Below are 24,863 nucleotides of genomic sequence, written 5' to 3' on the forward strand. Positions count from 1 at the left end.
CCAACAGGCCCCTCAGGCGTGACGCCCGCTGAAGGCCCATTCTGCTAACCTACTAACCTACCTACCTGCCTGCCCCGGTCTGCTAACTGCTAGCTTATCTTGCAGCTAGCGCAGCCAGGAAGCTAGCACCAGTTAGCAAACACAATTCTACAATTCACAACCTCTCTTTCGCCATCGCCATCCGGCTTGGATTCTCTGTCGACACGACCACGTCTGGTCTGCAGACGAATACCCCATCCACTGTGCCCTCAACCGGCCTCCGTCTGAGCAGACCCCCTCCGTCTGAGCAGACCACCCCCCGGGCTACTAACTTTAAACGCGTGCTAGCTTAGTGGAGGCCTCACTGCTCCATCTACGGCTGCCCCCTGGACACTATGATCACTTGGCTACATAGCTGATGCCTGCTTGACTGTCCATTAATTCACGGTACTCCATTCTGTTTATTTGTGTTTTATCTGTCGGCTCTGTGCTTTAACTCAGGATCTGTGTGTAGTTAATCCGACCCTCTCTGCCTAGTCGTCGCCATTTTTACCTTCTGTTGCTGTGTTAGCTGACTAGCTGCTGTTATCTCACCTGTTGTTTTAGCTAGCTCTCCCAATCAAGACCTGCAATCACTTTATGCCTTATTGTATGTCTCTCTCAAATATCAATATGCCTTGCATACTGTTGTTCAGGCTAATTATCATTGTTTTGGTTTGCAATGGACCCCGTAGTTCCACTCTTATCAGGTGTTATCTCACCTGTTGTTTTAGCTAGCTCTCCCAATCAAGACCTGCAATCACTTTATGCCTTATTGTATGTCTCTCTCAAATATCAATATGCCTTGCATACTGTTGTTCAGGCTAGTTATCATTGTTTTGGTTTGCAATGGACCCCGTAGTTCCACTCTCCGTACCTCTGATACCTCCTTTGTCCCACCCCCCACACATGCGGTGACCTCACCCATTGAGACCAGCATGTCCAGAGATACAACCTCTCTTATCATCACCCAGTGCCTGGGCTTGCCTCCGCTGTACCCGTGCCCCACCATACCCTGGTCTGCACATTATGCCCAGAATCTATTCTACCACGCCCATAAATCTGCTCCTTTTATTCCTTGTCCCCAACGCTCTAGGCGACCAGTTTTTATAGCCTTTAGCCGCACCCTCATCCTACTACTCCTCTGTTCCTCGGGTGATGTGGAGGTAAACCCAGGCCCTGCATGTTCCCAGTCACCCTCATTTGTTGACTTCTGTGATCGAAAAAGCCTTGGCCTCATGCATGTCAACATCAGAAGCCTCCTCCCTAAGTTTGCCTTACTCACCGCTTTAGCACACTCTGCCAACCCTGATGTCCTTGCCGTGTCCGAATCCTGGCTTAGGAAGGCCACCAAAAACTATGAGATTTCCATACCCAACTATAACACTTTCCGTCAAGATAGAACTGCCAAAGGGGGAGGAGTTGCAATCTACTGCAGATATAGCCTGCAAAGTTCTGTCATACTTTCCAGGTCTATGCCCAAACAGTTCCAACTTCTAATTTTAAAAATTAATCTCTCCAGAAATAAGTCTCTCCCTGTTGCCGCCTGCTACCGACCCCCCTCAGCTCCCAGCTGTGCCCTGGACACCATCTGTGAATTGATCGCTCCCCATCTAGCTTCAGAGTTTGTCCTGTTAGGTGACCTAAACTGGGATATGCTTAACACCCCGGCAGTCCTACAATCTAAGCTTGATGCCCTCAATCTCACACAAATCATCAAGGAACCCACCAGGTACAACCCTAAATCCGTAAACATGGGCACCCTAATAGACATTATCCTGACCAACTTGCCCTCCAAATACACCTCTGCTGTCTTCAATCAAGATCTCAGCGATCACTGCCTCATTGCCTGTATCCGCCACGGGTCCGCGGTCAAACGACCACGCCTCATCACTGTCAAATGCTCCCTAAAACACTTCTGCGAGCAGGCCTTTCTAATCGACCTGGCCCGGGTACCGTGGAAGGATATTGACCTCATCCCGTCAGTTGAGGATGCCTGGTCATTCTTTAAAAGTTACTTCCTCACCATATTAGACAAGCATGCGCCGTTCAAAAAATGCAGAACCAAGAACAGATATAGCCCTTGGTTCACTCCAGACCTGACTGCCCTCGACCAGCACAAAAACATCCTGTGGCGAACTGCAATAGCATCGAAGAGCCCCCGCGATATGCAACTGTTCAGGGAAGTCAGGAACCAATACACGCAGTCAGTCAGGAAAGCAAAGGCCAGCTTTTTCAAGCAGAAATTTGCATCCTGTAGCTCTAACTCCAAAAAGTTCTGGGATACTGTAAAGTCCATGGAAAACAAGAGCACCTCCTCCCAGCTGCCCACTGCGCTGAGGCTAGGTAACACGGTCACCACTGATAAGTCCGTGATAATCGAAAACTTCAACAAACATTTCTCAATGGCTGGCCATGCCTTCCTCCTGGCGACTCCAACCTTGGCCAACAGCCCCGCCCCCCCCGCTGCTACTCGCCCAAGCCTCCCCAGCTTCTCCTTTACCCATATCCAGATAGCAGATGTTCTGAAAGAGCTGGAAAACCTGGACCCATACAAATCAGCTGGGCTTGACAATCTGGACCCCCTATTTCTGAAACTGTCCGCCGCCATTGTCGCACCCCCTATTACCAGCCTGTTCAACCTCTCCTTCGCATCATCTAAGATCCCCAAGGATTGGAAAACTGCCGCGGTCATCCCCCTCTTCAAAGGGGGAGACACCCTGGACCCAAACTGTTACAGACCTATATCCATCCTGCCCTGCCTAGCTAAGGTCTTCGAAAGCCAAGTCAACAAACAGATCACTGACCATCTCGAATCCCACCGTACCTTCTCCGCTGTGCAATCCGGTTTCCGAGCCGGTCACGGGTGCACCTCAGCCACGCTCAAGGTACTAAACGATATTATAACCGCCATCGATAAAAGACATTACTGTGCAGCCGTCTTCATCGACCTGGCCAAGGCTTTCGACTCTGTCAATCACCATATTCTTATCGGCAGACTCAATATCCTCGGTTTTTCTAATAACTGCCTTGCCTGGTTCACCAACTACTTTGCAGACAGAGTTCAGTGTGTCAAATCGGAGGGCATGTTGTCCGGTCCTCTGGCAGTCTCTATGGGGGTACCACAGGGTTCAATTCTCGGGCCGACTCTTTTCTCTGTATACATCAATGATGTTGCTCTTGCTGCGGGCGATTCCCTGATCCACCTCTACGCAGACGACACCATTCTGTATACTTCCGGCCCTTCCCTGGACACTGTGCTATCTAACCTCCAAACGAGCTTCAATGCCATACAACACTCCTTCCGTGGCCTCCAACTGCTCTTAAACGCTAGTAAAACCAAATGCATGCTTTTCAACCGTTCGCTGCCTGCACCCGCACGCCCGACTAGCATCACCACCCTGAACGGTTCCGACCTAGAATATGTGGACATCTATAAGTACCTAGGTGTCTGGCTAGACTGCAAACTCTCCTTCCAGACTCATATCAAACATCTCCAATCCAAAATCAAATCTAGAGTCGGCTTTCTATTCCGCAACAAAGCCTCCTTCACTCACGCCGCCAAACTTACCCTAGTAAAACTGACTATCCTACCGATCCTCGACTTCGGCGATGTCATCTACAAAATAGCTTCCAATACTCTACTCAGCAAACTGGATGCAGTTTATCACAGTGCCATCCGTTTTGTTACTAAAGCACCTTATACGACCCACCACTGCGACCTGTATGCCCTAGTCGGCTGGCCCTCGCTACATGTTCGTCGTCAGACCCACTGGCTCCAGGTCATCTACAAGGCTATGCTAGGTAAAGTGCCGCCTTATCTCAGTTCACTGGTCACGATGGCTACACCCACCCGTAGCACGCGCTCCAGCAGGTGTATCTCACTGATCATCCCTAAAGCCAAAACCTCATTTGGACGCCTTTCCTTCCAGTTCTCTGCTGCCTGCGACTGGAACGAATTGCAAAAATCTCTGAAGTTGGAGACTTTTATCTCCCTCAACAACTTTAAAAATCTGCTATCCGAGCAGCTAACCGATCGCTGCAGCTGTACATAGTCCATCTGTAAACTACCCACCCAATTTACCTACCTCACCCCCCATACTGCTTTTATTTATTTACTTTTCTGCTCTTTTGCACACCAGTATCTCTTCCTGCACATGATCATCGAATGATTTATCACTCCAGTGTTAATCTGCTAAATTGTAATTACTCGATTTATTGCCTACCTCATGCCTTTTGCACACATTGTATATAGATTCTCTTTTTTTTCTACCATGTTATTGACTTGTTTATTGTTTACTCCATGTGTAACTCTGTGTTGTTGTCTGTTCACACTGCTATGCTTTATCTTGGCCAGGTCACAGTTGCAAATGAGAACTTGTTCTCAACTAGCCTACCTGGTTAAATAAAGGTAAAATAAAAATAAAAAATAAATAACACCAGTGGAAATGGCATGGTAAAGCTAACAGGGTTTATGGTATAACACCAGTGGAAATGGCATGGTAAAGCTAACAGGGTTTATGGCATAACACCAGTGGAAATGGCATGGTAAAGCTAACAGGGTTTATGGTATAACACCAGTGGAAATGGCATGGTAAAGCTAACAGGGTTTATGGCATAACACCAGTGGAAATGGCATGGTAAAGCTAACAGGGTTTATGGCATAACACCAGTGGAAATGGCATGGTAAAGCTAACAGGGTTTATGGCATAACACCAGTGGAAATGGCATGGTAAAGCTAACAGGGTTTATGGCATAACACCAGTGGAAATGGCATGGTAAAGCTAACAGGGTTTATGGTATAACACCAGTGGAAATGGCATGGTAAAGCTAACAGGGTTTATGGCATAACACCAGTGGAAATGGCATGGTAAAGCTAACAGGGTTTATGGTATAACACCAGTGGAAATGGCATGGTAAAGCTAACAGGGTTTATGGCATAACACCAGTGGAAATGGCATGGTAAAGCTAACAGGGTTTATGGCATAACACCAGTGGAAATGGCATGGTAAAGCTAACAGGGTTTATGGTCTCCTAACTGTAGTTGATGTAACAAATGAAGGAAAAAAAGCAGTGTAGGGGAGAGATGAGGCTGGGGCTCCCTCCGCTTGCTTCACCCTGAGAGACCCCACTGTAATCTATAGCCAGGACACTGCCTGATGAAGAGCCCAACACACACACATGCAATGCAGGTACGCACACATACAATATTTTTTATTTGCTCTAGAGCGCCTTCCTCTCGCAAACGCCACAGTGAAAATCAATGTTCTGTTTTGGAAGCATACATGGCCTCTGACAGCATTTCTGCGTTTTTTTCTCTGCAGATATAGATTTGTATGTGGGGCAAAATAGCTGTAAGTTGTATCAATAATGTACACGGGCACCCCATGTCTCCCATGTAATCTAATTCAACTTGAAATGAATTATCTGTGTTAAGTTCAGGATTCTGCTGTCGAGCAACCAAGCTGATTTCTCTTTCTTCCTCAACTCTCTCTCCCTCCCTCCACAAATACGATAGAACAGTTTGTTAGTGACCTTTTCCCATGGTGGGGGAGATGGTTGGGGGCGGGTGTGAGTGATCGTAATGTCAAGGCTGTGCTGTTAGGTATTGGGATAAAGAGACAAAGGGTTGAGATTTCTGCGGTAAAACAGGCATTTCACTGCTGACATGTAGTATGTACACAACATGAGTGGTTTACTGTACATGTCCTCTTATTGCCCTGCTCAGATAATAATAGTCAAAACAGGCCATCTGATGTGACCACTCTAATGACCTCTTCTCAACAGACTAGAGCCCTCCTTTTCTATTGTCATGTTTGCATCTGTTATATTGATGTGCTGGTTTTGGGTTTAGGGGAAAGTGCCTTTCGTTCTCCTGCCTGGAGGGACTGCACTGTTGTATTGAGGGATGAGTCACTCTGCCAGCCAGGCACTGCACTCTGCAGCACTGCAGTTCTGAGGAGGAAGACGGGAAGAAGAGACATGAGAATGAATCAGTTTTGTGAATGAGGCAACTGGGGGGAAGAGAGACTTCTCTTTTTCTCTTCCTCACATCTCTCTCTCTCTCTCTACTCTCTCTCTCTCCCTCACATCTCTCTCTCATCTCTCTCTCTCTCTCTGTCTGTCTGTCTGTCTGTCTGTCCGTCCGTCCGTCCGTCCGTCCGTCCGTCCGTCCGTCCGTCCGTCCGTCCGAGTTAGTTAGTTAGTTAGTTAGTTAGTTAGTTATCAGGCCTGTCAGAGGAAGTGTCTTCTTTTAAATGTGCTCGAGGGAACAAAGTGTGGCTCTAAAGAAGGTTGGTTCCACGTGTTATGGCAGTCAGGGAAAGTGACAGTGTTCTTTCTGGTCTGGATCATTCTAAAAGAAAGAAAGTGCTGATGATCAGTTTCCACCTCTGTCACTTTTACAAAGTTATGCTTTTACATAGTAGATATGAAGGAGGCTGTGATCCTGACTATTATGAGCTGGAATATTGTCTACATATTTTGGGCATCTAGGTGGGCAAGTGGCACTTACCAACAGTAAAAGATGATTGCTATTCAGTAATTGTTTCTTCCTAGAGTAATTGTTATTTAGTAGGGGTTGTTTTCTTAACTGTAGTCTATCACACCATCCTGAGGCTGCACTTTCACCTTGTCACAACAGCGAGGTTGTTGGTGTTAAAAGAGCTTGTTAACATTAAAAACTTTCATGAGGAGGAGAGGAGGAGGAGTAGAGTGTTCTCTAATTACCCCCCAGAAGGAGACTGGCAGGTGGCATCTGCCCCCCACAGCTCCCTGCTCTCTGGTCCTGGGTGGTGTGTGTGTGCAGAGACAGAGGTGAGGTGTGTGCAGAGGTGTGTGTGTGCAGAGATGCTCTACTCACAATAATGTCACACACTCACTAGTCATTATGGATAGATTAGGTAAATGGATGCTTGTATAAATGACGTTGGAATTAATTACCAATGGAATGATATATTTTTTTACTCTTAAAACATTTTGAGGAATTCAAGAGTTGACTAACTCTTGTGTTGAAAACGTCTGGAAAGGGATCTAGTTTGGACAAATCATTTGACCTGCTTCTGTGTGTCATCTCTGCGATTGATTCTTTTTTTCATGATGACTACTGGACATTTGTCGAAAGTTTACAGACAAATGGGAGAGGTAAACTTAGAAAACCACAGAGACTCAAACACCAGAGAATCACACACACTGTCAAACACTATTCCTCTATCCTCCCTCTCTCCTCCCCCATCTTTCTCCACTGCACTGCCATGATAAGAGCACCAGCCAGCCCTACACCTAGAGCTGTGGCAGTCATGAAATTTCATCAGCCAGTGATTGTCAAGCAAATAACTGCCGGTCTCATGGTAATTGACCGTTAATTAACATAAACACATTTAGCATATCCTGGCTTCCACGCATAGCCTACAAGCCACTGATGCAGACCTTTGGAATATCTACATTTAAACAAATTGAAAAAATCCATTATTATTTTAGATAGGTCTAAAGAAACATGATATGAAGAGAATGTAGTCTATTTCAGAAGAACAGAATAGCATACTCTGAGTTGTCCTTATATTCGGCCCTGATCTGGCTATGCCATATGGTTGTGGGCTACACTAGTTCATTTAGCAGACAAGATTTGCTTCGAATTCTGTGGCATTATTTTATAATGTTTTATTGTATGAAGAATACAATTGAACAAAGCTGAATAAAACAGAAAGGATATTTTCTCCAAACGATTTGAGGGAGTGAGCACGTGCAGCTGTTCTGTGTTGAGCGGGGGAACAAAGAAACAGGTACTCCTATATGCTTAATTTAGAGTTATTAATGTAACTGTAGTTGTGATACAAATGTTGGGATATATGTTTCGATTTTTAATACATTCTAAGGCTGCATGATGCGCTCTAAGAATGATTTGAAAAACGTTGCATGAAAGGCATGAGCTCTGCTTTGTTTTTTGGCAGGGTGTACACACTTCATCAGTCTCTCATTCAGAATTTGACAAGCACTTGATAATGCCTCGAATTTCCCGGCGGCATGCCCTTTGTGTGGCCGTAATGCCTCCTAAAAAAAATCGATGCCTTTTGTGGCCAGTGGCTGTTGTGCCCTTGGGCTGAATATAATAATTACAATTCCATTCACCCGGCTGTGTGCTCGAAGCACCTCTCACTGACATGGCTCTCCGTCACGTGATCGGGTCTTTGTCACAGGCTACAAGTGAAGACGGACACATCGGGGATGCAACTGCGGGCGTCCTTATCCGAAGTGCATATGGAAGATATTGGCAGAACTGTCGACATTTACTTTTCGTCAGCCAACAAGATGAGTAGGCCTAACGAAAAGCAAAAGCACTATTCTTATGTCAATCTACTATCCCCCATAGTACAAAAGTTGATCTATTCTATTCTGTGCGAGAAATAAATATTGCAAACAAAGTCTGGGACAATAGTGGGATGCGAAAGATCCCAAATGTATACAACCCTAGCATTCCCCAAAAAATGTTACGCCATGAGGCTGAAGCAACAGATTGGAATGTTTAGCTTAAAATGTTAATAAACTATTTGGCTATTTCTTCACATTATAAAGTTCCCTCAGCGCTCACAACAAGCAACCTCTGACAAAAGTCCCTCTACTTCTAGTCGAGGTGAAAATGATGACTCAGACACCTTATCGATAGCAACAGCTCATGGTCCTCTTGGAATCAGAAGTGTTTTTGATGCAATGGAGGAACGTAGTCAGAGAAATGCTGATGAATGTCTTGCTCGAGCTGTGTATGCAACTGGTTCACCTCTGATGCTCACATGCAATGTGTATTGGTAGAGATTTCTGAATGATCTTCGCCCAGCATACACCCCAACCAGATATGCTTTATCTACTCATTTGCTGGATGCAGAGTTCAACAGAGTTCAAGTGAAGGTCAAGCAAATCATAGAGAAAGCAGACTGTATTGCAATCATCTCTGATGGGCAAGGAATAATTAACTACATCATCTTCCAGTATTCTACAAGAGCACAGACACGAGGGACGACAGACACACCGGTCTCTACATTGCAGATGAGCTGAAGGCAGTCATCAATGACCTTGGACCACAGAAGGTGTTTGCACTGGTGACAGACAATGCTGAAAACATGAAGGCTGCTTGGTCTAAAGTGGAGGAGTCCTACCCTCACATCACACCCATTGGCTGTGCTGCTCATGCATTGAATCTGCTCCTCAAGGACATCATGGCACTGAAAACAATGGATACACTCTACAAGAGAGCCAAGGAAATGATTAGGTATGTGAAGGGTCATCAAGTTATAGCAGCAATCTACCTCACCAAGCAAAGTGAAAAGTATAAGAGCACCACATTGAAGCTGCCCAGCAACACCCGTTAGGGTGGTGTGGTCATCATGTTTGACAGTCTCCTGGAGGGGAAGGAGTCTCTCCAAGAAATGGCCATATCACAGTCTGCCAATATGGACAGCCCCATCAAGAGGATTCTCCTGGATGATGTATTTTGGGAGAGAGTGGTAAGCATCCTGAAACTCCTGAAACCTATAGCAGTAGCTATTGCACAGAGAGGGAGACAATGCCATCCTGTTTGATGTTCAGACAGAAGAAATCCAAACTGCAGTTCTGAAATACATCAAAAAGCATGAAGACTTCTGTCTGAAGCCCATACACGCCTCAGCGTACATGTTGGATCCCAAGTATGCTGGCAAGAGCATCCTGTCTGGTGCAGAGATCAACAAGGCCCATGGTGTCATCACTAGCGTGTCTCGCCACCTTGGCCTGGATGAGGGCAAGATTCTTAGCAGTCTGGCAAAGTACAATTCCAAGCAAGGGCTTTGGGATGGAGATGCAATATGGCAGTCGTGCCAACATATCTCATCAGCCACCTGGTGGAAGGGACTTTGTGGATCTGAGGCTCTTTCCCCTGTTGCCTCCATCGTCCTCCAAATCCCACCAACATCAGCCACCTCAGAGCGCAACTGGTCCTTGTTTGGGAACACACACACCAAAGCACGCAACAGGCTGACCAATACAAGGGTTGACAAATTGGTGGCCATCCGGGCAAATTTGAGGATTTTTGAGCCTGACAACAAGCCATCCTCAACAAGGTTGTAAAGTGACAGTGAAGATGAGGCCTCAAAGTCTAATGTTCAAGAGGTGGACATTGAGGAGGTCCAGGGAGAAGACATGGAAGCCTGAGAGGAAGACAACCAAAGCTTTAGTTTCTATTTTACAGATGTATGTTCAAATCGTTTTTGGGAGATGCGATGGATGATTGGGGATCATTCAATATTCCCTTTCTTTTGTTGTTCAGTAAAATCATCTCATATGAAGAGTCAACTCATTCAAATTTCTATTGGAAGGATTTCATCATTTGCAATTATGTTTACTTATAATAAGGTAAAATGTTTATTTTTCTGTCTCCATGTGATATGGTAAATATACCCAATGCAAAAACATCTACATTTAAATGGTATTAAAATGAATTTGCATATATTTCAGTTAATTTCCATATATTTCCATTAATTCCTAAGGAAAGTTTCCACCTCTGAATATTACCCAAAATGTGCAACTCTTGTTGTCACCCATCATACTATTCTTGATTTAATCTTGTCTTTACATATACTAAATAATATATGTGTGAAATATATTTTGATTTAGAATGGACCATTATCATGCATCTGTCTCGAAACAGAGGCAGTGGAAAACATGCGTCGTCTATGCACTTAAATAGTGAATGGAGGACGCTTTTCCCCGTGGTTTATTTTCATGCCAGCCTGGTAGGATATACTCCTGTTGTAAAGAGAAGCAATGTGCTTAGTATTAGGAAAGTTGAGAAATAAATATAGTAGGCCTATAGCTGATGGGATCCTCCTCTTTTCAATAGAGGCCATCACTCTGTTTTCTCACACAATTGCATGGCCTATAGAAATGTTGCGTAACATGAGCTCATGAGTTCTCATGAAGTGTTTGATTAGATTTGCGATTACATTTGCATTGATGTCAGCGTGATTAGAGGGACAATAGAGTGCTGAGTACCAGGCGGTTAGCAGGTTTGGTAGGCTATTAATGACCATCAGCACATCAGAGCTTGGAGAAACCTAATTACCGTGACTAAACGGTCACGTGAATTTGACTGCCGTCATGACTCGTGACCGACCATGACCGCCTACCTCCACCCCCTCACCCCTTACTCCCCCACACCATTAACCCCCCTTCATATTTTCATTAAAATCTGAAGGACCTCATCAGCCCTCGTTAAAACCTGAGCCATCCATGTAATTAGTTAAGTAATAACAGGGAAGCGCTCGTCAGGCCTCTTAACTAACGGGCCCTGGCCCCACCGCTCCACTGGTGCTGATGACACCCACCCTGATCACGACTGGCTCTCCACGGCCATTAGCCAACAGCGGGCAGAGACCCACCACCGCTCCCTTCACCCACTACGCCCGCAACTCTTCACCCGCATGATGGTGATATAATTATAGACAGTCACATCCCCTCTGTTTTAGGACCAATGTGTTTAATTAAAGAGGATGAAGGTTAGCATGGCCTCTAGCATGGCTTCTGTCTGCTCTGACTTTGTTTTGGTGTGTTTACAATGTATTGATTGAAGGCTAATGACGATACTGGCATAGCCATTGAAACAAATCAATTTACCCTTAATAACACAATGGCCTTGGTGTGTTATGGGATGCTTTTGATAACCCTGGCATAAAAGCAATAAGCGTTATGTTAGGAGGATGGAATGTCAGTCAGCACAGCGGTGTGTGTGTGGAGATGGGGGGTGCAAATATGAATGGCAACACAGGCGGTTGAGGTGTGTGTGTTGGGGGGGTAATTGTGCCTTGGGGTGGAAGCCGTTGTGTAATGAGAACCAGAAAACGGGAGATGGGTTGAGGGAGACAGAGATAGACAAAGCGTGGAGACAGGAGATGGAGAGAGATGAGAACATTTGACAAACTTTACCTGGAGACGGAGCAGCCCTGCTCACTTCAGCAAACTAACAAACAGATATAAAACAATAAAATAATTTCAGCTGTGGGGAGGGGGGAGGAAACACTAGGACCCCTCTGTTCTTCATTTAGCCCAAAATTAAAGATGTGAGGTTAGATGGCCTTCTAGGTGTTCCACAAGATGGCCCTACTCTGAAAGCCCTGTGTGAGATTGGGTCAACACCATATTCCTTTCATGATTTTCAGTGCCTATGTATTGTACAGTGCTGTATGTTCATCTCAAGTACAGGAAGACGATTTTTCACGTATGACTGATGTGTGTCTTGTTGTCTGTCCTGAAATCTCTGACACATGCCATATTCCTTGAATGTATTCAATGTCTATCTGCAGTTAAATTCGGAAGTTTACATACACCTTAGCCAAATACATTTAAACTCAGTTTTTCACAATTCCTGACATTTAATCCTAGTAAACATTCCCTGTTTTAGGTCAGTTAGGATCACCACTTTATTTGAAGAATGTGAAATGTCAGAATAATAGTAGAGAGAATGATTTATTTCAGCTTTTATTTTTTCCATCACATTCCCAGTGGGTCAGAAGTTTACATACAGTCAATTAGTATTTGGTTGCATTGCTTTTAAATTGTTTAACTTGGGTCAAACGTTTCAGGTAGTCTTCCACAAGCTTCCCACAATAAGTTGGGTGAATTTTGGCCCATTCCTCCTGACAGAGCTGGTGTAACTGAGTCAGGTTTGTAGGCCTCCTTACTCGCACATGCTCTTTCAGTTCTGCCCACAAATGTTCTATAGGATTGAGGTCAGGGCTTTGTGATGGCCACTCCAATACCTTGACTTTGTTGTCCTTAAGCCATTTTGCCACAACTTTGGAAGTATGCTTGGGGAAGACCCATTTGGAAGACCCATTTGCGACCAAGCTTTAACTTCCTGACTGATGTCTTGAGATTTTGCTTCAATATATCCACATAATTTACCGTCCTCATGACGCCATCTATTTTGTGAAGTGGACCAGTCCCTCCTGCAGCAAAGCAACCCCACAACATGATGCTGCCACCCCGTGCTTCAAGGTTGGGATGGTGTTCTCCGGCTCCTTCTTGAGTGGTATGACAGCTGCGTGGTCCTATGGTGTTTATACTTGCGTACTATTGTTTGTACAGATGAACGTGGTACCTTCAGGCGTTTGTAAATTGCTCCCAAGGTTGAACCAGACTTGTGGAGGTCTACAATTTTTTTTCTTGGCTGTCTTGGCTGATTTCTTTAGATTTTCCCATGATGTCAAGCAAAGAGGCACAGAGTTTGAAGGTAGGCCTTGAAATACATTCACAGGGTCACCTACAAATGATTCAAATGATGTCAATTAGCCTATCAGAAGCTTCTAAAGCCATGACATAATTTTATGGAATTTTCCAAGCTGTTTAAAGGCACAGTCAACTTAGTGTATGTAATCTTCTGGCCCACTGGAATTGTGATACAGTGAATTATGAGGGAAATAATCTGTCTGTAAACAATTGTTGAAAAAATTACTTGTGTCATGCACAAAGTAGATGTCCTAACCGACTTGCCAAAATTATAGTTTGTTAACAAGAAATGTGTGGAGTGGTTGAAAAACACATTTTAATGTCTCCAATCTGAGTGTATGTAAACTTCCGACTTCAACTGTATGTATTGTCTATGTTCATCCTGTGCACTGTGAGAGGCCTTGTCATTGATGTGCATCTGGTTGTGTCCTGTCCACAGGTAGAATGCAAGAAGGCTCAGCCCAAGGAGGTGATGTTCCCACCGGGTACGCGAGGCAGGGCCAGGGGCCTGCCCTACACCATGGACGCCTTCATGCTGGGGATGGGCATGCTGAGTGAGTACACTTGGATTGGTGTAAGACATATTTTCAGAATGAATGGGGCCCTACGGTAATATTGACAAAACACAATATGGCAATTAGCAAATGTAGCCCACTAACTTTTACAAAGTGACCCTTTCCAAGACTTTGCCATTACCTTGGTTTCTAATGCTCTGGCAGGACAGGAAGGGCACTCTGACTGACACCGACTAACTGTGTCTCCCTCCACCGCTGACATGTCCTCTCACACTGTCTGATACCAACACCAACTCTGGTACCAATCCTGATTCTGACTCTGATGCTAGTGATTTCTGCCTGACATTGAGACTCTCAGCCACTTACTATGTAAATGAATGTAACTAAAAGGACATGCTCCCCAAATCCCTATGAAGGATTAAGAAGGCAAGGTGAAATACAGTCAAATGGCTCCTACAAGTTCGCTGCCACTTACAAACATCTTCTAGACTAGAGCTCATTCAAAGAAATGCTGGAGACTCTTCCGTCACCCCCCCACAACGACACAAAGACCCCCTCCCTCACAGCAGTTCACAAAGCATGTTCCCCCATTTTCTGTAGATTTGACAAGGAAAAGACAGGAAACAAGGATTTTGTGAAGGCTCCCCCAACCTGCTCTACCCCCTCCCTTCCAGCTCCCTCCTCCCTTCTCCCTATCTTCTCAGAGCTTCAGCCCAGCGTTAGTGACAAGAGATAATTACTGTTAGATTGATCGTCTGCTCAAAGTAACTGAAGCAAATAAATCGTTTGATGCTGGGTGCTGAATCCGAATGATGGCTAATGGAAGCTGCGGGATAGGTCGCCCTGCCCGTAATTTGGCTTGATGAAGCATCCTCATAGGGGCTTGCGTGAAATATTCTATTGATATTCAGACAGTCTCGTTACCACACCCACTGCCCCAAACCCACCACCCCCAAACCCCCATTCTCCCAGACCCCAAATTCATCCAAGCAGAGCTATGGATTACAGAAGTAAATGAAGAGGAAAATTGAAGTAATGTTAAATTATGAATTTATGATTTCATCTGGCAGACCTCAAGATTGCTGAATTATAGGGTATGGATATCACATGGTTTCATCTGTTGGGGGGATGAGAGGAGGGCTTGTCTCCTACTGTAGTTCATCTTCATAAACATCATTCATTCTCCAACTTCTCCACCACAAACCTCTAGCTTCTCTTCTAACTCCGCCTGGTTGGTTTGGCAGAGTTGTGTCAAGTTGCTCTACAGGGGGCAGTGTCAATGCCCTGTCAACAGACATGTTTTAGGGCAGGGTTCTCCAACCCTGTTCCTCCAACTCTAATTTAGCTCACCTGATTGTAATAATTAGCTGGATGATAAGTTGAATCAGATTTGTTCTAACTGGGGTTGGAGTGAAAAACTACAGGAGGGTAGCTCTCCAGGAACAAGGTTGGAGTGAAAACCTACAGGAGGGTAGCTCTCCAGGAACAAGGTTGGAGTGAAAACCTACAGGAGGGTAGCTCTTCAGGAACAGGGTTGGAGTGAAAACCGACAGGAGGGTAGCTCTCCAGGAACAGGGTTGGAGTGAAAACCTACAGGAGGGTAGCTCTCCAGGAACGGGGTTGGAGTGAAAACCTACAGGAGTTTAGCTCTTCAGGAACAGGGTTGAAGAGCCCTGTTTTATACTGATATGAAGACACTCCACAACATTCTGGTAAACTTATTCAGATTTATCAACTTGGCAAAATGTGGAGCTAATGGAAAGAGTGCATAGAAGAGGAGGAGGAGAGAAGTGTGAGTAGCAGTAAAGGAAAGGATGGAGAGAGTATGAACTGAACTGCCAAGTTCTCTTCGACACTTGTTATCTAAGTGAAATTGGAAAAGCAGGACAGCGAAACATTCTGTTCGGTAATTTGCATACAAAAATCAACAAGGCTTATTATTTAAGGAACCCTAATTCCTTACGTGCCTAAATCTCATTAACCCCCCTTCTGTTCGCTTCTTTGCTTACCACACCTAATCGAGCCATTTATCTTTATTGCGTTAGAGCCTGAATGTATGTTTGCTGAAATTAATGCACATTTAAAGCCCTGTGCAGAGTGCGGCTTTACCAGATGCATAATTGGTTTTAAAGTGAATCTGAACTGTTGAGCCATAAAATAGGTGCATTAGTATGCATATTAATACATGGGCCCTGAGGCTCTGAGGCAGCCACGGTGGGGCCAGATACAGTGACATCCTTAATTTACTGAGGTATATACAGAGAGATATGGAGGACAGGAGAGGAGAGACAGGAGAGACTGAAGAGAGGAGCCCACCCCAGAACAATTGTCAGACGAATCACTTCCTATCTGCTGTGTGTGTGTGTGTGTGTGTGTGTGCGTTCATGCATGCCGGCACACGGTCTATGCCTCGTCTCGACAGCCAGACCACACCCCCTCCTCTCCTCTCCTGTTTCCATGTCTCCATCCCCTCATGTTGAGCTTGCTTGTCTGGATGTCTTTCTCTAGCCTAGCTCCGCCTCCTGGAGGAAAGCAGAAGTACACGGTGATCGTCTCACCTGCTAGTGTTAGGCAGGGCGAAACACACACACACACACACACACACACACACACACACACACACACACACACACACACACACACACTCTCTTCTCATATCAGCCCAACTCTATTGTTGGTTTCCAATTTATACAACAAGGATGTGATGACTGAGGAGTAAATGTGTGTTAATTTAAAGGGCGGAGCATCTGTGTGTGTTTGTTTGATTATGCAGGCCTGTCTAGCTGTGTTCTAGGTCATTCATTTGGCTGTGTAATTCATAAGTAGCCTATCATATGCAGACAGCAGAGCTGAGTTGGAGAGAATTAAAGTGTGTGTGAGTGAATGTGTTAATGTGTACATCTGTATGTCTCTAGAGACAATGGAATATGACTAAGTGGGTGCGTGAGTGCTTGCAAATGTGTGTGTTAATGCCGGTGTCTGTGTTCATGCAGACAACAGCAAGCACTGATAGACTTAGTTGAGTACAAACCTTGAGGCTGCATGACAGTTACCGGCTGACATAATTTCATGACCGCCATAGCCCTAGCTGGGCTGTTGTTTGTTCTGCTGACGAGGCATGGCTACCCCCAACGCGTGCACACACACACACACACACACACACACACACACACACACACACACACACACACACACACACACACTCACACTCACACTCACACTCACACACTCGAATCCCAAGGTTCTGGCTTTTCTCTGTGTTAATCAATGTCAATATAGCCCCACCAAACAGAGCCCCACCAAACACACTATCTCTCTTTCTCCGCAACCTCTTTAAAGGGAGGACGCTTTTTTTAAATATTTTTTTTATGTATGAGCATGGCCTTATTTCTATTACAGCATATTGGATGTCTGTCATTCATATTCCATTCACCCTGTTCAATGTAACATTTGAAAGGTTTAGGCTACTACGTGATACTCAAATTTTCATTATACCCGCCATGAGGTTGCTACAACCTAGCCTATGAATTAAAGTTTATAACCTAGGTGCACAAAGGTCGAAAGAAAAAAATGAGGTGACGAACAGTGACACATTCAATACCGCTTTGCACACTTGCCTGCATCTAGCTGATATAGGGTATAATCATTAGTCCAACAGTTGCAAACTGTTCACTATTATTCTACAATGTAGAATATGGTAAAAATAAAGAAAAACCCTGGAATGAGTAGGTGTGTCCAAACTTTTTAATGGTACTGCTACCATTAAAATGGTACTGCTACCATTAATGCTACCATTAAAAAGTTTGGACACACCTACTCATTCCAGGGTTTTTCTTTATTTTTACCATATTCTACATTGTAGAATAATAGTGAAGATATCAAAACTATGACATAACACATATGGAATCATATAGTAAATAAAAAAGTGATAAACAAATAGATTCTTCAAAGTAGCCACCCTTTGCCTTGATGACAGCTTTGCACATTCTTGGAATTCTCTCAACCAGCTTCACCTGGAATGCTTTTCCAACAGTCTTGAAGGATTTCCTTCAAAGAAGCTTTATAGCCTTCTTTAAATATCCTCACAAAAAAAAAAAATTGAACACGTTCAGTATTTATTTATTTTCAACAATATTTTAATTGTAAATGTTATCAAGTTCAATGTGTGTCAGAACCTCATAGTAACCACTACATTGCATTTACCTCCAAGACTCTCTATCTTTCTGTGTCTCTCGCTCTCTCTCTCTCACACAAACATATACAAATGCATAAAATGTGCACGTAAACTGCTGTTGTTGTTTGTGAGCAGGGATAGGGCTCTGTAGCAGGATTTAAACAACAGCTCATCTGCCTTCAAGTGTCTAATGAGACCCAGTTGGACTGTGACAGCTCCTGCCTCCAATCTGGCAACCGTACAAGAGCAGCATGTGTTGGGTCCCATCCCACTTTATTTCCGTCTTATCTTCCATCGTGACCAGGATGTGCTCCAACGGATCCAGCATGGCAAACACTGCTGATGTGTTTTCCGTTCAAATATTTTTATTGAACACACACAGGAATGGTGTATAGGTATGAAAGGCAGGTATACAATTTTTAACTAAACATAAAAGAGCAGATAGAAATAAAAAGATCCAGAGTTCTGGGTACAAAACAATTATTACAAAACAAGACATACAAAACAAGGACAGGTAGAAAGAAAGAGGGTGGGTGTCACCCCCCCCTTATTCCCCCCCTTTATCCCTCCCCCCCTTTATCCCTTCCCCTTATACCCCTCCCCGCTGCTCGGGTGGCGGTGCCAACCCGTGCTGCCCAGAGGTGGATTAAAATATTACAATGGAGAGTGCGTTAAAAAGTACAAATTCACAGCGCCGAATGGTTTAAGTAAGAGAGGAAAGGCTGCCAGATCTGATCAAATGTTAATAATTTATTGTTCAGAATATATCTAATCCTTTCTAAGTGTACAGTGTTTGCCAATTCGCTGAGCCATAATTTGGTAGTGGGCGCTTCCCTCTTTTTCCAGAACAACAAGATTAGTTTTTTTGCCGAAATGAGACTGTAAGAGATGAGTTGTTTTTGGGGGTTGGTTAGTCCGATTAGGGAATCAGACACTCCCAGGATTATCAGAAGCGGGTCTGGGTCAAATGAAGTCTCCAGAACTTCAGAGAGGATCCTAAAAATTCCACACCAGTAACCATGCAAGCTAGAGCATAGGGCAAAGCAGTGGAGAAGTGTACCCTGTGCAGCCTGACATTTATCACACAAAGGGGATGTATCAGGAAATATCCTATGCAGTTTGGTTTTGGAATAGTGTAATCTGTGTAATACCTTGAATTGTATGAGCCGATGTCTGGAGTTAATGGAGCAGGTGTGGATATACTCCAAGCTATCTTCCCAGTCTGCCATCGAAATGTCAGTCCCTAGTTCTTCCTCCCATTTTGCCTTAATGGCATCTGTAGAGGGTGTGCTAACCGATTGAAAAGAATCATATAAACGAGATATCAGTTTGTCTGAGGTGGGGGATGTTTTTATGCATCCGTCAAACATGGAAGGCTTAGCGTTCCCAAATGTTGGGAGGTGTTTCCTAACATAGTCTCTGATTTGTAGGTATGTGAAAAAGTTATTTCTGGGAAGATTATAAGTTTCCCTCAGCAACTCAAAGGAAGCAAAGGTCCCTTCTATATATAAATCCCCTATGGTACTTATCCCCAACTCTCCCCATTGCTCAAAGGTGTTATCAAGGTTGGAGGGGGCAAAGGAGGGGTTCCTGGCAACAGGGAGCATGAATGACATTGGTCTAAGCTCAAAGTGGGTTTTAATTTGCTTCCAGATTCGGACTGTGCAATGTACACTGCTCAAAAAAATAAAGGGAACACTTAAACAACACAATGTAACTCCAAGTCAATCACACTTCTGTGAAATCAAACTGTCCACTTAGGAAGCAACACTGATTGACAATAAATGTCACATGCTGTTGTGCAAATGGAATAGACAAAAGGTGGAAATTATAGGCAATTAGCAAGACACCCCCAATAAAGGAGTGATTCTGCAGGTGGTGACCACAGACCACTTCTCAGTTCCTATGCTTCCTGGCTGATGTTTTGGTCACTTTTGAATGCTGGCGGTGCTCTCACTCTAGTGGTAGCATGAGACGGAGTCTACAACCCACACAAGTGGCTCAGGTAGTGCAGCTCATCCAGGATGGCACATCAATGCGAGCTGTGGCAAGAAGGTTTGCTGTGTCTGTCAGCGTAGTGTCCAGAGCATGGAGGCGCTACCAGGAGACAGGCCAGTACATCAGGAGACGTGGAGGAGGCCGTAGGAGGGCAACAACCCAGCAGCAGGACCGCTACCTCCGCCTTTGAGCAGGAGGAGCACTGCCAGAGCCTTGCAAAATGACCTCCAGCAGGCCACAAATGTGCATGTGTCTGCTCAAACGGTCAGAAACAGACTCCATGAGGGTGGTATGAGGGCCCGACGTCCACAGGTGGGGGTTGTGCTTACAGCCCAACACCGTGCAGGACGTTTGGCATTTGCCAGAGAACACCAAGATTGGCAAATTCGCCACTGGCGCCCTGTGCTCTTCACAGATGAAAGCAGGTTCACACTGAGCACATGAGCACATGTGACAGACGTGACAGAGTCTGGAGACGCCGTGGAGAACGTTCTGCTGCCTGCAACATCCTCCAGCATGACCGGTTTGGCGGTGGGTCAGTCATGGTGTGGGGTGGCATTTCTTTGTGGGGCCGCACAGCCCTCCATGTGCTCGCCAGAGGTAGCCTGACTGCCATTAGGTACCGAGATGAGATCCTCAGAGCCCTTGTGAGACCATATGCTGACACATGCACATTTGTGGCCTGCTGGAGGTCATTTTGCAGGGCTCTGGCAGTGCTCCTCCTGCTCAAAGGCGGAGGTAGCGGTCCTGCTGCTGGGTTGTTGCCCTCCTACGGCCTCCTCCACGTCTCCTGATGTACTGGCCTGTCTCCTGGTAGCGCCTCCATGCTCTGGACACTACGCTGACAGACACAGCAAACCTTCTTGCCACAGCTCGCATTGATGTGCCATCCTGGATGAGCTGCACTACCTGAGCCACTTGTGTGGGTTGTAGACTCCGTCTCATGCTACCACTAGAGTGAGAGCACCGCCAGCATTCAAAAGTGACCAAAACATCAGCCAGGAAGCATAGGAACTGAGAAGTGGTCTGTGGTCACCACCTACAGAATCACTCCTTTATTGAGGGTGTCTTGCTAATTGCCTTTAATTTCCACCTTTTGTCTATTCCATTTGCACAACAGCATGTGAAATCTATTGTCAATCAGTGTTGCTTCCTAAGTGGACAGTTTGATTTCACAGAAGTGTGATTGACTTGGAGTTACATTGTGTTGTTTAAGCGTTCCCTTTATTTTTTTGAGCAGTGTATAATAGGATTGTTACGATAAAGTGACCTCTCCAGATTGGCAGGCGACAAAATCACAGCACCAATAGAGAAGGGGTGACACTCCTCCCGCTCCATACCAAGCCAGGTGGGTGACGGACGTGCGTCATCCAGCAAAAATGTAACCGCACGGAGGTTAGCGGCCCAATAATAAAATATAAAATTTGTGAGAGACAATCCTCCTTCCATCTTGGATTTGCAGAGGTGTTTTTTACCTATCCTGTGTGTTTTATAATCCCAGATGAAAGGATTGATAATTGAGTCCAGTTGTTTATGAAAGGATTTAGGTATGAATACTGGGATGTTCTGGTATAGGTAGAGCAGTTGTGGGAGGAAGACCATTTTAATGGCATTAATTCTTCCGAGCAGAGAAATTGGGAGAGTTCTCCAAAATTGTATGTTTGTTTTTAGTTTTTGCATCAGCGAGGGGAAATTCTCTTTAAATAGTAAGGAATATTGTTTGGTAACTACAATTCCTAGATAGGTAAATTTTTCTGAAGATAACTTAAGTGGAAGATGTTCTAGCCAGGAGGTGTTTTGTAACCGTATGGGCATTAATTCACTCTTGTTCCAATTTATTCTGTATCCCGAGAAGGTACCAAACAAATTAATCACATCAAGAATAGCTGGAATACTAGCTTGGGGTTCTGTTACATAGAGGAGAATGTCATCTGCGTATAGGGAAATCTTATTTAGAGTATCTTTAGTATTATAGCCGTGTATTGCTGCATCAGATCTAATCGTCTGAGCGAGAGGTTCAATGATTAGGGCGAAGAGCATAGGCGACAGCGCACAACCCTGCCTTGTCCCTCTGTAAAGGTTCAATCGGGGCGACAATGATTGGTTAGTGAGTATTCTCGCACAGGGGTTCCTATATAAAACCTGGATCCAATTTATGAACCCATCTCCAATATTAAATTTCTGTAGGACTTTGAATAGATAGGACCACTCAACCTGGTCAAAAGCCTTCTCGGCGTCAAGAGATATAACGGCAAGGTCCATGTTTGGTAACCTCTGAGAATACATAATGTTGAAGAGGCGCCTGAGATTGAAGAATGAGTTTCTGTTCGGGATAAAGCCGGTCTGGTCCGAATGGACCAGTTTGCCAATTAAAGTGCTAAGCCTGTTAGCCAGGGTTTTTGCTAAAATCTTTTGGTCTGTATTGAGGAGGGATATTGGTCTGTACGACCCTACCTCTTCCGGATCTTTACCCTTCTTATGTATAACTGTAATGAATGCTTCATCCAAAGTAGATGGGAGAGCTCCATCCTCTCTGGACTGAACCAACATTTTGTGCAGGTAGGGAGAGAGCATGTTGCTGAATGTTTTATATAATTCACCCGGGTATCCATCTGGGCCCGGGGTCTTGCCACTCTTTAGAGTTTTGATTGTTTCTCGAATTTCTTCAAGAGATATTTCCTTATTCAGGAAGTTAGAATCTTCCTGGTTCAGGGCAGGAAGATTACAGTCATCCAAAAAGTTTTGCATAATTAAGGGGTTAGAATCGGCTTTAGATGTATATAGAGTCTCATAAAACTGAAGGAATCTGTCATTGATGTCTTTGGGGGAAGAGAGTAATTCCCCAGATGCAGACTTAACTTTGTGAATCATTCGGTCACTCACAATTTTTAGAAGTTGTCTGGCGAGTAATTTGTGTGGTTTGTCACCAAACTCAAAATATTTTTGCAATTTTAGCTGAGAGAGTCTGATTATATTCAAATTTTAAAAAGGTAATTTTTTTATGTTTCTCCATAGATGGATGTCTAGCATTCTCCCTATCCAGTAAGTGAATTTGTCCCTCCAGTTCTACCAATTTTCCCTTGTTTTGCCTACTCCTGGCAGTCTGATAGGAGATGATACAGCCTCTCAAATAAGCCTTAAGTGTTTCCCACAGTAATGCTGGGGAAGTCTCTGTGTTGTCGTTGGTATCAAAGAAAAATGTTATTTGGTCTTTAAGATGTTCACAGAATGTTGGTTCTGTGAGGAGCTGAGGATTTAACCTCCAGACCCTCTCGTTTGGTACCATGTCACCCAATCTCAGGGAGAAGGTGAGTGGACTGTGGTCCGAGATTATAATATCATGATACTTCACATTACAGGTATAGGGGAGTAGTTTAGCATCAACCAAAAAGTAGTCAATTCGAGTATAAACATTGTGAACATGAGAGTGAAAGGAGTATTCCCTGCCTGTAGGGTTAGTGATCCTCCATATATCAAATAAGTTAGAATTCTTTATGTAGGTATTCAAGAATTCACTTGAATAGGAGGTGGGGGTTCGCCGGGTAGAGGATCTGTCCAAATATTGGTCTAGCACGCAGTTAAGGTCCCCTCCAATGATCAGGTTAGTATGGGAGATATCTGGAATCAGGGCAAGGACTCTTTTGAAAAAAGAGGGGTTATCAATGTTTGGCCCATAGATATTTAGTAGAGTTACAGAAGTAGAGTGGATCTCTCCTATTACGATCACATAACGACCCTCTTTATCCACAATAGTGGTTTTATGTAGAAAGGGAATTCCTTTCCGTACCAGAATCGCTGTGCCTCTCGTTTTGGCAGAGAAGTTAGAGTGATACACTTGCCCCACCCACCTACATTTAAGTCTGCTGTGAGAATTATTTTTCAGATGGGTTTCTTGCAAAAATATGATATCAGACGAGAGTGCTTTCAAGTGGGCTAGGACCTTGCCTCTCTTAATTGGTTCGTTTAAGCCCTTGACATTCCAGGAAGTGAATGTGAGCCCCGCCCCCCTCTCATTTGTAGTTCCTATGGTGGCCTGCATAACTTGTAACTCAATAAAAAGGTAAGAAAGCGCACCAAACCATCACGATCAGCATATGTAGCAGCTACACCCGAGCAGTATCCAACCAGCCCCTCCCCCCCTGCAAGCCCCTTTACTTCCCACCCTGTTCCCCTACTTTCCCCACTATTTACCCCCCCGCCCAACCCACCTTTAACAGGCATACACAAATAGGAGAGAAAATAAAATAAAAATAAAAATAATAAACACATTGTCTGGCCGATGCCAAAAAAGCACGGCGCGACCTCGAACAAGAGGTGAAACAAAAATAAAATCCCAACTGTACGTTCACCTCTCACTATCCTAGAACTTCTACTAACATATGAACTGAGGAGGCTCCCGCGAATAAAGTGTCCAATTAGCATCTAATAAACCTAAAGAGAATAAGTTGCAACCTAAACATATTGTGCACTTAAGCGTCATCTTGGGTCTATCTATCCCTGAGATAAGCAAGATATAGCATCACAAGATTATTTTGCTAAGCACTGCCGGTCTAAACATGAACCATCAGCAACCAACTTAGACAGCCGTACATTTACATATTGTGGGTTAGATCGGAAACAAGAATTTTTCTAAATTAAACGTATCCCCCAGTCAGAAAATATATAAATAAAAGGGTTATATACATGTATACATACACACACATACACATACTTACCCATATACATATATATATATATATATACACATACATATACATATACACACATACATACACACATATATATATATATATACATATATATACATACATACACATACACACACACACATACATACATACAAACACATACACACACACACACACACATCCCCAAAAAATACATATAAAGGTATATATTTAAAAATA

General features: G+C 44.3%; 1 protein-coding gene across 13 annotated transcripts in view; it reads left to right on the top strand.

Annotated features, from left to right (window-relative positions):
* Window positions 1-24,863, top strand: part of LOC129822317 (RNA-binding protein Musashi homolog 2-like) — a 458,816-nt gene that overhangs the window by 319,192 nt on the left and 114,761 nt on the right. For all 13 annotated transcript variants that reach the window (XR_008754471.1, XR_008754472.1, XM_055880501.1 and 10 more), the window contains exon 9: window positions 13,709-13,823. Coding sequence is in view for 11 of the 13 variants with exons in the window: in XM_055880501.1 (XP_055736476.1) it covers window positions 13,709-13,823 (115 nt within the window). In the remaining 2 variants the exon portion in view is untranslated. The remainder of the gene's footprint in view (window positions 1-13,708; window positions 13,824-24,863) is intronic.

The sequence above is a fragment of the Salvelinus fontinalis genome, chromosome 24 (assembly GCF_029448725.1).
Source record: "Salvelinus fontinalis isolate EN_2023a chromosome 24, ASM2944872v1, whole genome shotgun sequence".
In the NCBI taxonomy this organism is placed as follows: Eukaryota; Metazoa; Chordata; class Actinopteri; order Salmoniformes; family Salmonidae; genus Salvelinus; species Salvelinus fontinalis.